Genomic DNA, 20241 nt, shown 5'->3' on the forward strand with positions numbered 1-20241 from the left:
GCCCCAGCCAAGTCTTGGGAAAACCATAGATTAGAGCCAAATTCTTTTATTTGAATTGACTGCTTTCCTAATTTGACATGTAACTCAGTAAAAATGTTGAAATTGTTGCATGTTGCTTTTATATTTTTGTTCAGTATATATTGAAATTGTGAGTTGGATACTGATTTCTTTCCTAGCTTCACTGCCCTCTGCTGGACATGTGGGCAACATTATCAGAAACCCATAGGAATTGGTTGAGCCTTGAGCTACAGGAGCTACATTCAGGAACCCACCAACATTGAGTGACGGGACTCAGATCTAAAGATGTATTCTAATTTAACATTGGCAATACAGCGCAGTTTTGCTTTACAGATCATTTCAATGAAAAGACACTTGTGATAATAAAGGTGTTTTTCCTTTCTGTGTAATATTTATTTCATTTTTAATGCGACAACACTTCCAAATGCATATCGAATTCAAAATGCTTTTCACTCTGTTGCTTGGATCAGAAAAAGGACAATGTTTTTTATAGAAAAGATTTTACAGAATCTATTCTACTCTAACCTTCAAAACAATGACGATCAATGTTCAGTGGACAAAAGAAAGCAATTTCACGGTCTATACATCTGTAAACCTGAAAAAATATATATACCATAGAGGAAATGATAAAAAGTTTAAAACGTTCAATACTAACAATATTTTAATCTAATAGGTAGTATACTTTCCAATAGCCAACCTTCATGGAAGGTAATAAAGTTGTTTTTATTTGATTACAATATGATAACATGCAGACAAGCATTAACAAACAACAATATTAACAATGCAAATTATTAAGCCCAACCCTACACATTGAAATAATGATGCATTATGTGTCATATATGTACTATATTGGTTTTACTGAGCACATGCAAGCCAAAAACATGCTTTCATCAATTAAAATTAACAACAAAGGCCAAATAAAAAATTACCTGCTTAATCTTAAACAAAGGTTTTTAAATGAAACAAAGAAAAAAAATGATAAGACTTGGATTATTTTAATTTAAAGTAAAAATGTTTGGTTTTTATACACACATGAACAAGTATAATGTAGGACATGACTACAGACATAGGAACATGTCACTTCTAACAAGGTATTTTTCCTTCAATGCTATGATTAGTTTGGTGAATTCATCTGATTTAAATAAATAACAATATAAAGTGGACATACTAGAGCTTGAAAACAGACCACACCAATTGTTTTGTGTGTGTGTGTGTGTGTGTGTGTGTGTGTGTGTGTGTGTGTGTGTGTGTGTGTGTGTGTGTGTGTGTGTGTGTGTGTGTGTGTGTGTGTGTGTGAATTGTGAAATCATAACGAGCTGTCTCTGGAACTTAACCCTTAGATGCAGACTCTGATTCTGGGAGGCATTTTTTTACTTTGCCAATCATCTTGTTACAAAACATTGTTCACAACCATTTCCATTTGTACAACTCTTTCCTTAGAGAAAGCACAGCTTTTCCAAAAATACAATATAGAATATATCAACAGCAATTAAAACAACAGATCAAATGATTTTAAGAAAATGAAAACAGGATAACAATGCCTTCCCAGACTAATGCCACCGAAAAAAAGTGTTAAGTACTCCAGATCCGCATTAAAGGGTTTAAGCACACATCTGCATATTTGATCTATTTACGCCAAATGTCACGAGAACACAAAACAAACAACAAACATATGACATTGGTCTATCTATCGGTCAAATTAAACAGGAAAATCCCTCGGTTTGCATGAATACACTCACATTCAGAGGAAAAGTGGGGTACAGTACTCAACATGGAACCCTTTTACATTAGCAGAAAATGAAATGAAAAAGAGATCAGAGTCACATCGAAGCATATATTGTGAGGTGCATTGAGGATAACTGATGTGTGAATCAAAATGAATTCACACGTGAAGGAAGAGAGCAGTAAAACTGTATGAGCAGGGAAACAAACACACTTCGGATAAAAGTTCAGCTAGTTTGTCTGACAAAATCCCCAAAGTATTTACAAGATCAGGGCAGTTAGGTGTTGGTGTTCTGTTATACTGTCTTGCATTGTAGATTACATTCATATATCTAGCAAAATATCTTTCACTACACCCTCCAGTCTTCAAGGGCTCTACACTTTCACACTAAACTGTGGGAATAGTACTTTTACTTTGTAAAAGTAAGATAACATGTATTGTCCATTCATCACACAGCTCTGGTAGTTCTACAGGTGTAGTTCAATAGGTGTAGGTTTTGTGAGCATCCTAGGGTGTAGGGGTGGGAAAAGCTGGCTTTTGGCCCCACCTGGTGGCTAAACAACCCATTACAAGGTGTGGCATCTCTCCACAGAGACTTAATTGACTGCAGCTGCACATCTTGTACAGCTGGCTGCAATTAGGGCGGCAGAACATGGGGAGGCAGTGGCATTCAGAGAGGGAGAGAGAAAGCCGTGAGGAGGACACACCAAGGTTTTATCGCAAATATTGGACCAGTTTGCACCCAATGCCGAAGGTTTGAAGTTCTCTCTGCCCTGGGGTAAAAGATTATCTTCCCCAGTGACTTACGTTTATGTTCAGTTGCTGACATAAGGGCCAGTTGTTGATTTTGATTATTGGCCTCATTTCTTTGTGAGAACATTCTTTTGGGACATGAAGATTCCCCAAGCTACCTGTGAACCCTTTATTTATTTAATAAATCCTCTTTGAGTGCTGAATTGCCTTGTCTGTCTCTTGGTTTTGCATTACCACACATGTGACACACTCCTCCATCTACGGAGTTGTTACACTGGTGGAGAATGTGAGTGTCCCCGTGTGGTAGTGAAACCTGAGACAACCATTAGACAAGTTATGGTGCCCTGTAGGCTGTGAGGACAGGGTTTTTTAAGTCGGTTTTTACAAGAGAAAATGCTGCTGGCAGAAGAATGGATGTCAAGTCCCTCAACCTTGAGGTGGTTGGCGACGGAGGGGACTAAGCACCACACATAAGGGAGCACTGAAGAGCTCTGAAGGTAGTCTTGAGTTTCTCACAGGCCATAAATAACTCTCGGCTCCCGGGTGGCGCAGCGTTCTAAGGCACTGCATCTCAATGCAAGAGGCATCACTAGAGGCCCTGGTTTGATTCCAAGCTGTATCACATCCACCCGTGATTGTGAGTCCCAAAGGGCGGTACACAATTGGCCCAGCATCGTCTGGGTTTGGCCGGGGTAGGCAGTCATTGTAAATAAGAATTTGTTCTTAACTGACTTGCCTAGTTTAATAAAGGGGCTCCTTGTGGATCCAGAAATCACTGCAGCTATCAGTGACATGAAAAATGTTGCTAGAAGACTGAACAGTGCTTAGCCAGACGTAAGTACCGCCACCTGTGTCTGTAACAAAGAAGTGCCAGCTGATACTTCAAGGGGGAAGGCAAAGGAAGAAGTGAGCAGTGCGCAGACACCCAGGGGCACGAGGGCCTCCCTACTAGATGCTGACCAGGCCAAGGAAGCCTTCAAGAGGCAGTTTGAAGAAGAGAAGACCAGCAAAGAGGCCCTGAAGGAGCGTCTGGGGTGCCTGTGCGCCGTCCTACAAGAAGAGCGTCATGGCCTCAAACGGCTCCATGAGAAGTCAAGGCAGCTGGCCACCTTGCAAGAGGAGACTTTCAGCAACAGGAAGAGGGTAACCTGGCTGAAAAGTCAACTGAAAGAGAATCAAGTATGGTCCTCAGCCTGCAGGAGAAGTGCAGGGACCAAGGGGAAGAGGTGAGAAGGTAAAGACTAAGTTCCAGGATGTTGTAGTAACTTTGGAAGAAGAGGTCACTGTTCTGAATCGAGAACATTTGTCTTAAAGAGGTAGTTCACGCTGCCAATGAGCAATCTGAAAAGCTCATGAAAAGTAATGCTCGGCTCAGAGGAAAAGCTCAGGTGAGAAGAATTAGAGGCAGGAAAGCTGCAGCTGAAGAGGGTCCTGGAGGTCTCTGAGGTAGCTCACGAGTGTGCAGAAAATGAGCATAGGGAGCAGGTAGCCAGCACCCAGAATTTAGAGATCTGCCGGCAGAGGGCAGAGCTACAAGGGGAAGCCCAGGCTGGGATGTTGGCCCTGTTGGAAGAAAAGCTGCACCCCAGTTCAAAACGAACAGGGGTTTCCACAAAGGTGCTGGATAAGCAGTAAGAGCAAGCAGACCGAGCAGGAACTGCCCAGGTAATTGAGAAGCAATGAAGAGGAACAATGTGCAGGCCTGTCTGGAGGAGGAGCAGGCAGCAAGAAGGCTTGAGCAGGAGGCAGTGAAGAGCCTCATAAGTGAATTGAAAAGGAATGAAGAGATGGCAAAGAAGTCAGCGATGGAAGCCAAGCAGAGAGTGGTGGAATTGATGGAGGAGAAGATGTCCCTGGCAAGTGAAGCCTCTGAATTGCAATCATAAGTGGAAAACGCAATGAGGTTCAGTAAATGCAGGATGTTGTTGACAGGCTGGAGACATCTAATATGGCCTCGAGGGCCAAGTGGGAGCAGATCTTCTTGTTGCTCAAAAAGGAGCAGGAGAGGCTAAGTAGCCTTGAGGTGCAACTGCGTGAAAAGCATCAACACAGCCATCAGGAAAGTCCTGGACTAGGGGGGAGACGGAGCACTGATGGGATCAAATCCCACTCTCCATTTCAGGGGACATGTTTGCTCCTTCGTGTGAGTTGTTTACCCACACCACTGAACAGCCCCTTGACCGAAGAGAAAACAGCCTGTATGTCCAGAACCCATGGCCAGAGAAGATTAAAGGAACCCCGAAAAAGAAAACCTGGACCAGAGCATGGTTACACAGAGGGTTCCCAGGACAACCACACCAACAAGAATGTCAGTCCAAATACATTGCACTGATGACTCTCCCACTTTGTTTTCCCCAGAAGAGGTTTCAAGGTCCCCTGATGGTGAAGTGGTGACAGGGAGATGGCGGTCCAAAGGATTCAGCAGAGACCAGGGAAGTTCCAGTGCTCCAAAGTCAAAAACTGGTGGGGAGACTGGGGTGAGCCCGTAGAAGGGCACTACCAGCCAAGAGGGAAGCAGCCCAATACTCTGGTGAGTGAAGTTTCGTCATGAGTTAAGAGGTCTGAAGGAAGGTTGAATTGTGATTCAGAAGTGAAGAGGTTTAAAGTCTGAAGTGTCTAACCATGGTTGACGTGAGTCTTCTTTCCAAAACCCAGAAGACAGAACTGCCAGCAGGTGGATCACTTGCACAGAAGGCAGTGAGACAAAGAACCCAACAGGGCGGTTGAGGCAACTGGCTCACCCTCAGGTCAAACCTCTGACACGACGCAGAGGAAAAAGTCACAGCCAGAGAAGAAGAATAGTTGGTTTGTCAGGCCTTTAAAGACAGGAAGAGGCCAAGGAGGCAGTGGAACTCTGCCAGTCATCCACCCAGTCAAACGTGAATGGAAGAGCTACAAAACATGAGTAAGCCTGACAAACCAACTATGTTACTGAGCCTCCCCAGGAGTGGTGGAGTGTTGGAGAGTGGGCCTGGGAGTCAGAGGGCAAGTTCATTAAGATGGATGATGGTTATATGGTAACCCAAGACTTTGCCAAGCTCTTGGTTACCAGGGGGCCTCAGGGAGAGTCTTCCAACTCCACAGAAACTGGTCAACTACCATCAGGTACACCACCAGGGGACAGCGAGCCCCACCTTTACCATGAGGTAAAGGTCCAAGACGGCACTGTGGTGGTGAGTATGACCAATGAAAAGGGATGTTCAGAAATGGAGAAACCTCAAACTCCTGGCATGGACCTTCAAATGTCCTTTGACCAAAGCTGAGGCAGGTGGCATGCTGTCGGGGTGCTCTATTTTGAAAATGTTGAAGAAGCATGGTTTTCCAAGAATGGCTGGAGGTGACCAAAAGAAATGCCCTGTGAAAGAAAAGGGGCTTGAGGTAAAACTGAGGTAAAACAAACATTTCTGAACATTTCTGTGATAATAACCCAAGACTTTGCAGAAACCCTGAGGCCCAAGTGGAAAAAGGCGAGCCGATGTCATTCAAAGGAGAACGGGAAAGCTGTTGAGGAGGCACAGACGCATGGAGGTGAGAGCCTTCCCCCTCTCAATAACCAGTTATTGCCCCAGAAGGTGGCCGAGAACCAGACCCATGAAGAGGGTGAACCATGGAGATGACAAACATCAACCTTTGTTGTATGACCCCTAGAGGTCCTGGGGTGTACCTCCATGGCCTTGGATTAGATGCCTGGTCAAGAGTTGACTCTATCGGGGCATTGGCCTGTACAAACCACAAGTTGAAGCAGGGATGTGTGAGCATCCGAGGGGTGTAAGGGTGGGAAAGGCCGGCTTTTGGCCCCACTTGGTGGGTAAACAACTCATTACAAGGTGTGGCATCTCTCCACAGAGACTTAATTGACTGCAGCTGCACATCTTGAACAGCTGGCTGCAATTAGGGTGGCAGAACATGGGGAGGCAGTGGCATTCAGAGAGGGAGAGAGAGAGCAGTGAGGAGGACACGCCTAACCATTGGACCAGTCAGTGACGATGGTTTGAAGCTCTCTCTGCCCTGGGAGAAAATAAATCACTGGGGAAGAATACGATTACATTCAGTTATTGCCATAAAGGGCCAGCTGTTGATTTTGATTATTGGCCTTGTTTTTTTTACCAGTTAATAAATCCTCTTTGAGTGCTGAATTGCCTTGTCTGTCTCTTGGTTTTGCACTACCACACATGACACACTCCTCCACCTACGGAGTTTTAACAGTTTAAATGTGTTCATACAGGTAAGCTCTGGTAGTTCTACAGGTGTACAGCAGGCTTGGTCCAAGTGGCCACCGCTGGCTCCGTCAAGTCATCATGCTGCTCAAAACATAAAGGGATAGAAAACAGTTCAGTTTCAGCAATGCCAACATTTCTGGGCTAAATCTGATCTGACTTTCTTGTCATGGGAAAATATTGAAACAAGCCTACAGCTGGTGGTCTCTAGGAAGACATTACTGTTTTGTTGAGATTGAGAGCTGAATCCTGACGTGGGATATAACAATATCTTTTAGGTAAAACATCCCCTTTGATTATATGAGGTATTTGCACAAATGTTTAAATATGCAGTAGGATTGTGTCATAGTGGAGAAAATGTGTGAGGTTTGATAAGGAAGGGTTAGAGACTTACCTCAACTATCTGTGGTGGGTACGCATGAAGATCTGCGTGAGCGGTTACACATGTTCTTCTGTAAAACCGAGGCAAAACACAAGGATAAGTCAATAACAATTTTAAAAACTTCTAAACGAGAGCAAACCAATCAGTAGAACTACACCACTTCATAATATGGTAGCAACATAAGAGCTGTGATCCCATCCTATCCTGTCTATAAGAAGTGAGTGGGTGCCCTGTACCTTTTCATGAAGACGGTGATGGAGGACTGTGTCAGAGAGCCAAGGATGTCTCAACGCTTCAGAGGCACCTATCCTCCAACTGCAGAAAAACACACACAAACACACAGTGTTTACACACACAAACACACAGATATATATACAAACAGATGTAAAATGTCATAGAAGAAAAATTGATTTTAGATTTTTATTGCAAAATATACAGTATACGTGGTGCAATATACTGTGCCTCAAGAAAGTATTCAGACCCCTTGACTTTTTACACATTTTGTTACATTACAGCCTTGTTCTAAAATATATTCAATAATTGTTTTCCATTGTTTTTCATCAATCTACAAACAATACCCCATAATGACAAAGTGAAAACAGGTTTTGTCGAAATTTTGGCAAATGTTTTAAAATGAAAAAACAGAACACCTTATTTACATAAATATCCAGACCCTTTGCTATGAGACTCGAAATTGAGCTCAGGTGCATCCTGTTTCCATGATCATCCTTGATGTTTCTACAACTTGATTAGAGTCCACCTGTGGTAAATTAAATTGATTGAACTTGATTTGGAAAGGCACATACATGTCTAGATGCAGTTGTTTCCTTTGGAACACAACCCTGCATCCCCGCCATCACACAATTACTGTTGGTGTTTACGCAATCCAAAAAACAGTCCATTATAAATTGCTATCTGGTTCAGGTGGGCATGATTTGAAAGCGTGTTCTATCGCCAATATGACTAGATAAGTTATAAAATACGATCTTACAGTGTTAGGCCTCCACAAGGCATGTCAGAGAAAAATATTGTAATTTTGGTGCGCATAGAAAGGAGTCGTGTGCATTCAGGTGTGTGTGGCCCGACACATGTTCTTCACAATAAACAAAAATAGGCTAATTCTGTTCAGAACAACCCAGGTACATTCAATTCATTGGACATTATTTGGAAAAGCTCACAACTGTCTATATAAGGTCCCACAGTTGACAGTGCATGTCAGAGCAAAAACCAAGCCATAAGGTTGAAGGAATTGTCCATAGAGCTCCGAGACAGGATTGTGTTGAGGCAAAGATCTGGGGAAGGGTACCGAAAGATTTCTGCAGTATTGAAGGTCCCCAAGAACACAGTGTCCTCCATCATTCTTAAATGGAAGAAGTTTGGAACCACCAAGGCTCTTCCAAGAGCTGGCCGCCCCGCCAAACTGAGCAATGTGTGTGTCTTTTTTGTGTGTGTGTGTGTGTGTGTGTGTGTGTGTGTGTGCGTGTGTGTATTACTTTCTAACCCTACCACCCCTCCTCTAATTGGAGTAAAGTAGTAAACAACAATGCTTAGGCCTCTACTTCCAGCTTATACATACTATATACATTTTATGGACACAGTCTATTTTACGATAGTTCTATTTAGTTTGTTTTTACCCGTCTTTCCTCTACCCTCAACCTCCCATTTATTTCTGATGTCCATCGGGTTTGATTTCTATTTGCCATATCTTTCAAACTGTGCTCTTCACAAAAGTTCATAACCCATTTACATTTTAAGAACACACTATGTTTTACATTAGTTATTTTGTTATTATTTGTTATTAGTCCTAACCTTCAGCTCCGTTCAATGTGATATCTGTTTTTTTATTTTTAATACATTAGCAAAAAAAACAAAAAAAAACTGTTTTTGTTTTGTCATGATGGTGTGTAGATTGATGAGGGAAAAAACAATTTAATCTGTTTTAGAATAAGGCTGTAACGTAACAAAATGTGGAAAAAGTCAAGGGGCATGAAGACTTTCCGAATGCACTGTATTTTGAAATCAAGCAGATGTATGATACCTTTTATTGATGATGAGGAGTTTGGAGATGAAGTCTTTGGCCTCCTCTGAGATGTCTGTAAATTCTGCCTCTTCAAAATTCCACTGGCAGGCCAGAATGTTATTCAAAGTCTCATTGTCGTCGTCACCTAGGAAGGGACACAAACCGCTTAGCCTGTGGAAGAAGAGGAAGAATCTTTATTGTGTGTGTGTGTGTGTGTGTGTGTGTGTGTGTGTGTGTGTGTGTGTGTGTGTGTGTGTGTGTGTGTGTGTGTGTGTGTGTGTGTGTGTGTGTGTGTGTGTGTGTGTGTGTGTGTGTGTGTACGTTTGGGCTCCTGAGTGGCGCAGCGGTCTAAAGTCACTGCATCTCAGTGCTAGAGGCGTCAATGCTATGGGAGTTCCATAGGGCAGCGCACAATTGGCCCAGCACCTTACGGGTTTTGGTTTGGCCAGGGTAGGCCGTCGTTGTAAATAAAAATTTGTTCATAACTGTCTTGCCTAGTTAAATAAAGGTTAAATAAATAAATGAGTTTGAATGTGTACTCACAGCATATATGTAATCACTCCCAGGCTCCACATGTCGGTGTTGAATGACACAAAGTCGTAGTTGACAACTTCTGGGGCCAGGAACTCTGGGGTGCCGAAATTTATTCGTAACTTCTCTCTGGGCTTGTATCTAGGGGGAATACATGCTTATTTTTATTGGGAATCTATCAATACAAATACAATAGTTTAATGCTGCATGCACTGATACATCATATATGATATACAATTATGCTAATTCAAGTGGACGATTCATGTGAATATGAAACCTACTTTCTGGCAAGTCCAAAGTCGATGATCTTAATTTTATTCGTGACTCTGCTCACACATAGAATATTCTCTGGCTGAAAAAGGTGAAACAATAGCAACACAGTAGTATATAGAAACCATTGTTGCCTGTTGTGTACAATCTGATATTCTATCAATAACATCAGTGGCTATGGAAAACAATGACCTCTGGCACATTAACACTGATCTGAAGCAATAAGTATATATTTTTTTGCTCACCGCCCCTGTCAAACACAGTGTGGTAGTCTACCTTGAGGTCCAGATGGAGGATGTACATCTTGTGCATGTGCTGCAGGCCCTCACAGATCTGCCTGATGAACAGCACCGTGTCCAGCTCCATCAGAGTGTAGTTCTCATCGATGATCCTGTCAAAGAGCTCCCCTCCATCCACACTACAATCACACACACAAAAACACATTAGGATGCTGCAGAAACGTATGAAGCAAATTGCCCAAAAACAGGACTTGAGCTTGGTGTTGCTAGGAAGTAAAGACTGCATGTGCCATGGTCTGAATCAGTAGACTCAAAATGCTGCTGTACTTTCCTGAACACATTCACTATAATTTCATTTCATTCAAGTTTCCTCAAAATCCATTTATTTAAAGATACTACGAGACAATGCACTGACCTATCGTGTATTCTCTATCTACAGTGGCATCATGGCATAAAAATGATGTCAAATGAATTTAAGCTTAAAGATGAGGGTTGAGAAAACATTGTGGGAAGGAACAGACAGCGAGGCAGAGAACCATAGACATACACTACATTACAAAAAGTATGTGGACACCTGCTTGTTGAACATCTCATTCCAAAATCATGGGCATTAAAATGGAGTTGGTCCCTCCATTGCTGCTATAACAACCTTCACTCTCGTAGGAAGGCTTTTCGCCAGTGGAGGCTCTTCAGAGGAGGATGGGGAGGACCATCCTTCTCAGTGAAATTTCATAAAAAATGTAATTGTAAAACATTTAAAAGTTATCCTTTTTAGATAAAACTATACTAAAAAATAATCACATCACCAAATAACTGATTAAAACACTACTTTGCCAAGAAGGTCTACAGTAGCCTCAACCGCTGTCTGTAGGGTAGCACCATGGTGTAGCCAGAGGACAGCTAGCTTCCATCTTCTTCTGGGTACATTGACTTCAATAGAAAACCTAGGAGGCTGATGGTTCTCACCCCCTTCTATAGACTTACACACTAATTATGACAACTTCCGGAGGACGTCCTCCAGCCTATCAGAGCTCTTGTATCTAGTACTGAAAGCATAAGCTTCAGCTAGCTAGCACTGCAGTGTATAAAATGTGGTGAGTAGTTGAATCAAAGAGTGAGAAAGGCAATAGTTGAACAGTTTTGAACAAAACCATTTCTTCCAAAATGAAGGACAAGCACTTTAAGCTTCACTTACTGAGCTAGCAAATGCAGCTAGCTAGCCCCAGACCATTATTCCTCATCTACCAAACTTTACAGTTGGCCCTATAGATTGGGGCATTTACTTTTGTATATATAGTGTACAATATAATGCTGATATGTTTTATTTAGTTCTGTGGAGGGAACGTACTATTCCAGCACCAGGATGATGTCGTTCCTGGACTCGTAGGCGGCGTAGAGCTGGATCAGGTTGGCGTGGTCCAGCTGGTTCATGACCGTGATCTCATTCTTCACCACCTCCTACATGCCAAACACACACCAACCACACAATGAGAGGTGTCAGATGTTCGCTTGTAGCTAGCAAGCAGTGTACGGCTCTTCTATTCTGTCAAATTTAACATTTATCAGAAAATGAGGAAGAAACATATTCCCCGTCCATCCACTTCTTTAGAGTGAAAAGGTTTTTAAGAGTGTTATGTTCAGATGTCTAATTCCACATTTTAAAAAAATTAATAAATACAGGTTTGCACTCAAAAAGTATTTCAAAATAACTTACTTTTTCAAGGAAGCTGCAAGGAGTGTAGAGGTTTTTTATATGCATGCAAAACGCACATAGCCTTCGAAGATACATTTTTAAACCTTAACAAGTGTAGTTTATTCAGTTTATATTCCAAGTACATTTACTCATTAAGAATTAGTACCTTCTCTTTCTGACTCCGGGCTTTGATGATCTTGGCAGCCAGGGTGAGACCCGAGGAGTTTTCCATGCATTTGTGCACCTGGCCAAAACGACCTCTAAGAGAGAGACGGAAAAATAAGTAAGGTGTCTTCAGTTTCTGACTCGTTTTCTTTTTTATAACGTAACCTTACTCCCTCTCCCTCTGACTAAGAGTTGGCACAACGATCACCTGTAAGTCACAAATCCTATAATGTTACTCATCCAGGTAATATGTCCCTTGAATGGAGGGGGATTGCACAGTCAGAAGATGAACTACTTGAACTATCAAAACTATTTCATCAGTATGTCCTCGGATACTAAATCAGTTCTCCTCCAATACAAGAAAGTAACATAATTTTGTGAAGGAATTGTATTGTTCATTTCTCCTTTATTTCATTAAATGAGAGTAAGGGTCCTCTCTTTGAAAATGTAGATTAACACTTAGAGATTAGCTCACAGCTGGCAGTGGGGGTATGGTTTCACATACCCCAAAGGCCTTCAGTAAAAATAACTGCCCTGACTCTGGAGTTATGAACCAGGGGAGAGGAGAAGAGAGGAGAGGAGAGGAGGGGAGGGTTACACAACTCAACATTGTTGAGGACCTCTGTTCCTCTCTGTCTATGATTTAGGTGAGATATAATTTGTTCCATGAGTTTGGTTCCAAAAGACAATGGAGAATCGACTAATAATTGACAAATTTCTAATAACTCAGTACAATGTAGGAAAGAGCTCGATGGAGAGGAGTCATTGATGGCCTGTGCTCTCTGGGGAGCGATCGGCCTAAGCAGGCACTATTTTAGGTTACTCTTTGGAACCTCACAATGGTCACAGCGGATGGATACAATTATTCTTGAATTTGAAGTTAAACAGTTGAAAAGTCATTTCAAATTTTACCTTGTGGTTCAAATCATTATGTATCGCTAGGAACAGGATAGGTACACTTACCCTCCGAGAACCTCTGCTCTGTTGATGGTGTAGAAGTTGCTGATCTGGTTCGGTTTGGCTGACACCATCCGATGGTTGAATGGAGCCGGAGGAGGAGAGCTTTTATCTTAAAGGAGATATGATACAAAATGATTTCATTTTTAACCATTTAACCATGGAAGTCACATAGAGATTGACATCTATTTTTCAAGTGAGCCCTGGCAAACAGTAGCATGGAGGGGAAATAGAAGCTGTATTGTTAATCAGTTAGCACGTGGCTCTATTAATGGTACCTCATAATCAAGTTATCATCCTGTGCTAACTAACACACTGTGGTAAACATGAGAAAGGAGATACAATGTTGGTTATGCAGACGACAGTACTCTCATACTTTGTTACTCCTAGGAAGCATGCTTTTTTATACCATAATTCAATATGTTTATGAATATTTTCTACAAAAAGAGAAAGAATAGCCACCATATCAAAAATCTATTGGACTTCATATCAGGACAAATCCTAATATTTGTTTGCGTAACTCCAGTTTTCCACTGAGATTAATGTGTGATTTATGGAATCGTTGAGTTGAGTGTGCACATTTCAAGTTCCTCCCTCAGTACTTATCACCTTTCCCCCAGACTTAAAGCCACAGTGCCCCATAAAAATGTAGGTCCTCACCAATGAAGAACTGTTCCCCAGTAGACTGCCTGACATCTGTAGACTGATCCGGCTTCTTCTCTTTTCCCATCCTCTCCTTCAGTTCCACACGGATATCCACCCCGTCTGCCTTGAAGATGCCCCATCCCTCATCCTCATCCTCTGGTCTTACTCCTTCCTCTTCCTCCTCCTGCCTCTCCCCCTGCTCCTTCTCCCCCTGCCTCACATATTCCTCTCCTGCTCCTCCCTCCACCCGACTCTTCTTGTGGTCCTCCACTCTCAGGTCTTCCTCCGCCACGCGGCGCTTACTGCTGGTGCTGCACTCTTCAATCTGGTCCTGTTCTGCAGCTTCCAGAGACTGAGAGGAGGCACTTCTGTTGTGGACTTCACAACTGGAATAGACAAACATAAACTCAGAAAAAAAAGAAATGTCCTCTCACTGTCAACTGCGTTTATTTTCAGCAAACTTAACATGTGTAAATATTTGTATGAACATAACAAGATTCAACCACTGAGACATAAACTGAACAAGTTCCACAGACATGTGACTAACAGAAATTGTATAATGTGTCCCTGAACAAAGGGGGGTCAAAATCAAAAGTAACAGTCAGTATCTGGTGTGGCCACCAACTGCATTAAGTACTGCAGTGCATCTCCTCCTCATGGACTGCACCAGATTTGCCAGTTCTTGCTGTGAGATGTTACCACACTCTTCCACCAAGGCACCTGCAAGTTCCCAGACATTTCTGGGGCGCAAGGCCCCAGCCCTCACCCTCCGATCCAACAGGTCCCAGACGTGCTCAATGGGATTGAGATCCAGGCTCGTCGCCTGCCATGGCAGAACACTGACATTCCTGTCTTGCTGGAAATCACGCACAAAACGAGCAATATGGCTGGTGGCATTGTCATGCTGAAGGGTCATGTCAGGATAAGCCTGCAGGAAGGGTGCCACATGAGGGAGGAGGACGTCTTCCCTGTAACGCACAGCATTGAGATTGCCTGCAATGACGACAAGCTCAGTCTGATGATGCTGTGACACACCGCCCCAGACCATGACGGACCCTCCACCTCCAAATTGATCCCGCTCCAGAGTACAGGCCTCGGTGTAACGCTCATTCCTTTGACGAAAATGCGAACCCGACCATCACCCCTGGTGAGACAAAACCGCGACTCGTCAATGGAGAGCACTTTTTGCCAGTCCTGTCTGGTCCAGCGATGGTGGGTTTGTGCCCATAGGCACTGATGTCAGGTGAGGACCTGCATTACAACAGGCCTACAAGCCCTCAGTCCAGCCTCTCTCAGCCTATTGTGGACAGTCTGAGCACTGATGGAGGAATTGTGTGTTCCTGGTGTAACTCGGGCAGTTGTTGTTGCCATCCTGTACCTGTCCCGCAGGTGTGATGTTCGGATGTACCGATCCTGTGCAGGTGTTTTTACACGTGGTCTGCCACTGCGAGAATGATCAGCTGTCCGTCCTGTCTCCCTGTAGCGCTGTCTTAGGTGTCTCAAAGTATTGACATTGCAATTTATTGCCCTGGCCACATCTGCAGTCCTCATGCCTCCTTGCAGCATGCATGAGGCAAGTTCATACAGATGAGCAGGGATACTGGGCATCTTTCTTTTGGTCAGTAGAGTCAGTAGAAAGGCCTCTTTAGTGTCCTAAGTTTTCATAACTGTGACCTTAATTGCCTACCATCTGTAAGCTGTGAGTGCCTCCACAGGTGTGTGTTCATTAATTGTTTATGGTTCATTGAACAAGCATGGCAAACACTGTTTATACACTTTACAATGAAGATCTGTGAAGTTATTTGGATTTTTACGAATTATCTTTGAAAGACATGGTCCTGAAAAAGGGACATTTCTTTTTTGCTGAGTTTATTTTAGAAATTAGTGTGTGTATTTGAAAGACAGGGATCACAGAGTGAATGGTACTGAAGTAGAGAGAGAAATAAAGAGAGAGGGACAGAGAGTGAGAGACAGAGAACGAAACAAAGAAATACACCAAATCAAATAAATAGGAAGGGATTGAGGAGGGTAGAGGGGATACTCTACCTCTCTGGAATAGAGCCAGTCTCTCCTGGAGCTTCAGGGGAGGGTGGGAGAGGAGGGAGATCCTTAACTGACATATCAGCAGCTTCTGATGGGCCTGCACTGTCCTCGTCCTTTTTGTTCCCCTCTCTCTCCTCTGCTCCTCTAACCTCCTCAGGTTGCTCTGTGATTTTCAACAGCTCTTCCTCTCGCTCCTCTTCCTTGAACTTCGATTCACTGAGGTGGTCTTCCTTCTCTTGCTTCTTTATGACCTCCTCTTCCTCCTTCCTCTCCTCCACTTTTAGTCCATCTCCTGCTGCCTCCCTCTCCTCCTCAGACAATGACTCCTCTTCGGTCACGGGGGCCTTGGGGCCCTCGAGGATCAAGTCCAGCAGGTTCGGGCTGAGCGACCCAGTCTGTGATGACCCCAACCCCTCTGAGGCCATTCCAGATCCAGCCTCCAGGTCCAAGACGCCATCAGGGGTAAGCTGCTGCTGGTGACCTGATGATGATCTCTCTGCATTCTCCCTGTTGAGCTTCTGAACCTCCTTTAGCAGCAACGCCTGCTTCCTCAGGGAGATGGTGTCTGCATTGGAACAAACAGAATGGCCAAGGGGATACAGTTATAATTCTTTCAACCACCTGCATGATTTTCACTTTAGTAACTATAATCAGATGATTGCACAATATCTCAGAATGTCAACACACTCCTAGTATCCTCCTAAGATGATGGCAGGTGGTTGTCTGAAGTGTCAGTCTGATCTTTTTTATTATCTTTGATGTTTTGGTTTCATGATGTACTTGTTAGCGCAATACTGTTGTTTACATCTGACAGGAAGACTGCTGTGACTAGCCGGTTGGTTATCTTTTGTGTGGCTCCAAGATAGTATCATTCAAGGAAGTCTATTTTCTTCTCCCGCTCTCTAAGCTTTCAGAACACATGTTGTTTACATCTCACATGTTACATGTTGTGAGTGCTGCTGTGTGTGAGTTAGTTTGTTTTGACTGGTAAAGGTCACTGTGTGTGTGTTGTACGGCTGTGAGCTATTGTTGACACATTTTAATGTACTGTGAACACCTGCTGTATCTGGGGGTTTCTTCTTCTGTGTTTTCAGACCTTTTGTGCTCAGACTGGGCTTCTCCTTCCCATCCTTCCCCTTGTGATCTTTTGACTAAAGGAAGGGAAGAACGAAAGATAAGATCATCACGTTCAGCATTTGGTTTACACTTCAACATTCTTCAAAACGAGGTCAAATATGTATATTTCCCTGAAACCGCTACCACTATGTAATTACAATATTCACTGCACAGAAACTTCATGATAAACATGTTTTCTGTGAGCAAGTTTACACGTACAAAGTTTCCGCAGAGTTTGCGGATTGTGAGAAAATGCTTTGGTCCGTGGAGCTTTGTTGTCTTGTGACTGTGAGTGGTCTCCGGTCTACTAGGTTTGGGTTCACATTTAGTGGTTATCATCCCTTGAGTCCCTTTAGTGGCTTTAGTGGAGGTAGTTTTCTGTTAAGGAGACAGACAACATGGCAATGCTAGTTGGACAATGGTGAATGGTCTGCAACATGAGATGGATTATGACACTGTTAGAGAGGGTAAGGAGGACGGGGAGTGGTAGTGAGAGAGGTAGGTTACAAATGAACATGAACATTTGACAGTATGAAAAATGAAAACACGTGTTACAATATGTGAAATTAATCAAATTAATGACTGAATGTGATGTGATGTTAAAGATGAAAGGAACATGAATGTAACCGTCAAAACAGATAGCCTAGCCTGATCAGTTGTTTTAATCAAGTTAGCATCCTGGTACTGTATTAATACAAACTACAAAGCCAAACTTGTTTCAGTCAAAGCATGATCTTGACTGTCCACAGCAGATGTGTAGATAGGTTGGTACATATGTGCGAGGCTGTGAATTTATAGTTAATCACTTGTCACAGTGAGCGTTGGAATGCAATACTGACCCTAAGCGGAGAAATTGCCCACAACCAACCAAACAAGTCTTCTCAAACAGACTTCGAACCCGAGGGGCTACCCAGTACTATAGTAAACACTCCAGTCCTTTATTGAGCAGGTCAACATCTTAAAAAATGTCTCAAGGCGTGTTGTTGGTTGTGAGGTAAGCACTGATCAGTAGTAAGGCAGAGGAGATATTTTGAGGATGGGGATTTCCACAGTGGTACGATATGTGTGTGGTTTGATATGTGTGTGGTTTGTGTGGCGTGTGTGGGGGGGACCACATTGACAAATGTCTGCGGTAGACAGTCATCTCACACCTTAGAAGTGAATGGAGACGGCCGGAGGCTGGAGCCACCGCCTGGCGAGAGCTCTGACGACAACGAGAATTCCTGGTGATCTGAGTCATACAGTAGCCAATAGACAATCACAGAGGTATGTATGCCCTTACATGTGGACTTATATGACCCCTTAGTTGCTGTTTGAGTTCTAACCTCAAGTCAAGCTGAAAATGTCAAGTCTGTATCGTAGTTTGAGATTTTGTGCTAGAACTGTGTTGAAATGGAAACACACCAAATAAGGGTCTGAATACATTGCAATTATCAGATACTGCACCAGTACGTATTTACAGGACCGCTTTCCTAATTTCCTAGTACACATACTCTACACTACTATACACCATGACATGTGGAAACTCTTACACTACAATGTATCTCATTCACCATCTAAATGAGTTGGTCTCTGCTTGCAGGTAATAGACCCTGGGCATGAAAACAGATACCAATCTGGCATCCAGTAAGGGCAAGGTGGACGTTAAGAGGCATGCCAGTAATGGAACGGGATGATAACTGGCTTTGAGGTACCTATAAGTCCCGCTTAAGGCTTTAATAACAGACAGTACTAGCCATTGACCTTCAGTGTCTCTGTGTCTAAGACCACTCTCAGTGTGTTACTGCTGGTCACATTGAATCAACAACTTGAAGTGCTTGTTGAAGTTGGAAGGAAGTGACTGGGACTTAAGCCTAGAGGATTTGGGTTTAAGTTAACCTTCTACAACAAAAACAGTGCTACTCATTGTGCTTGGACTACTTAACCCAGTGCACTGGACAGTTGACATTATGATTCAAATTCTTCTCTTTCTGTAACCTAATCAATCCAGTACCAAATGCTTCTAGTTACTTCCCTAAGATCACTGAGTCGTTAACTAGTTTCACATGCTTGCTAGTACATACAGATGTAATATCTTAGTTTGATCACTCTGCCGTCACAGAAAACTTTCCTGCATAGCAGGAAATGCAAATGTATAGTACATGCAAGGTTTAACTAGGCTTAAAACATTTTTCATTTCCACTTTGGAATTTCAGACTCAACCCCTACAAAAATGTCCTTGAATTATAATCCACATAATAGACATTCCTGTTGCTGCAGGATTATTTAACTGCTGCGAGACACTGTTCAAATTAAGATATTTTATTTTACTGGCCCAACCTTCCATCCCAAGTAAGACCGATCACCTGAATAAAGCATCTACAGGGTACAACCACTCCACCATTAAAAACACAATGTCCTATACAGGTCATCTCCTGCTTATTTTGTGCCACTCACATCTGAAGCAGTGCCAGCCTCTGTTCCAGACTCTGTGCCAGCCTCAAATGTAGCACGCAGTGTGAAGAACAATCATTTACTAGACCCTTTAAATCAATGGCTGTTTGACACTGTTGCCATGACTGGATTTCTAATAAAGAGTTATGAATAGCTTCATCTGAAACAATGTACATGGGGGATGCTCTGAATTGTAATGCATATATAGGTAACAGATATCAATACACATCACTAAAACCATAGTAGGTCTACAGTATATCCACGCTGGGACCTCTCAACATGCCATTACAGGACTGAGAGGGTGAGAGAGAAATACCGCAATAGAGAGAAAGATTTACAGAAAACAAGAGAGAGAGACAGAGATAGAGAGAGTGACAGAGAGAAAGAGAGAGGGGGGAGTCCTTACACTCAGCACCCCAGATGCCGGTGGCCACATTATAAGCCAAGGACGAATGTAGAATGTAGGCTAATGTACAGTATGAGCCGAGCAATAAGTGTATTACTGTAGGTGGTGAAAGGCGGGGGCAAATTTGAGTCCTTTTGGTTGGGCATTGTAAACAGATGTTGTTTTTCACATACCACTGTACTTTATTGTGAGGTGGTGGAATGTTCCCCACCAATTCCAACACTGGGTATAAGTGTCAAGGCTTTGGCTCCTTCCATACAATATGGCGTGCTCTGCATGGCACTATACAAGCAGTGGAGATCGCTATGTCCCAAAGTCATATTGCTTTGACACATCTTCCACCACTTCATGAGGAAAAACAGCATGAGCCAAGCCACAATCCTTCCTTAGGAAACAGATCTCCACTTGACTAGCCAGCTTTGCTGCTCTGATCATTTTCCTCTGCAGTGCCAACATCATAAAACTAAACCAAATCAAAAACCAAACATGGAAACATGGAGCACCTTATCTGCGAGCCTGAATACAATGTGCACATTTTTGAAGGACATGTAATTTGCAGGAGCATGAGGAAACAGTGAACCCAGCAATTCATCTAACCTACGTTGCCCATCAAAACATCCATAACATCAA

General features: G+C 43.0%; 1 protein-coding gene across 6 annotated transcripts in view; it reads right to left on the minus strand.

The window, feature by feature from the left end:
- Window positions 1-387: 387 nt before the first annotated feature.
- Window positions 388-20241, minus strand: part of LOC112260620 (myosin light chain kinase 2, skeletal/cardiac muscle) — a 40731-nt gene continuing 20877 nt past the window's right edge. For 2 of the 6 annotated variants that reach the window (XM_024435885.2, XM_024435883.2), the window contains exons 2-14: window positions 16753-16807; window positions 15660-16221; window positions 13629-13999; window positions 12975-13080; window positions 12013-12106; window positions 11502-11611; window positions 10191-10332; window positions 9926-9996; window positions 9657-9785; window positions 9132-9284; window positions 7330-7408; window positions 7106-7163; window positions 388-6795 (exon numbers count right to left, since the gene is read on the minus strand). In XM_024435885.2, the coding sequence (XP_024291653.1) occupies window positions 7107-7163; window positions 7330-7408; window positions 9132-9284; window positions 9657-9785; window positions 9926-9996; window positions 10191-10332; window positions 11502-11611; window positions 12013-12106; window positions 12975-13080; window positions 13629-13999; window positions 15660-16221; window positions 16753-16807 (1929 nt within the window). In that variant the 3' untranslated portion in view covers window positions 388-6795; window position 7106. Of the gene's footprint in view, window positions 6796-7105; window positions 7164-7329; window positions 7409-9131; window positions 9285-9656; window positions 9786-9925; window positions 9997-10190; window positions 10333-11501; window positions 11612-12012; window positions 12107-12974; window positions 13081-13628; window positions 14000-15659; window positions 16222-16713; window positions 16808-16991; window positions 17151-20241 lie in introns of all 6 variants that reach the window. The other 4 variants (XM_024435884.2, XM_024435882.2, XM_024435881.2 and 1 more) reach the window with 3 other exon arrangements.

Source organism: Oncorhynchus tshawytscha, linkage group LG10 (assembly GCF_018296145.1).
Source record: "Oncorhynchus tshawytscha isolate Ot180627B linkage group LG10, Otsh_v2.0, whole genome shotgun sequence".
Lineage (NCBI taxonomy): Eukaryota > Metazoa > Chordata > Actinopteri > Salmoniformes > Salmonidae > Oncorhynchus > Oncorhynchus tshawytscha.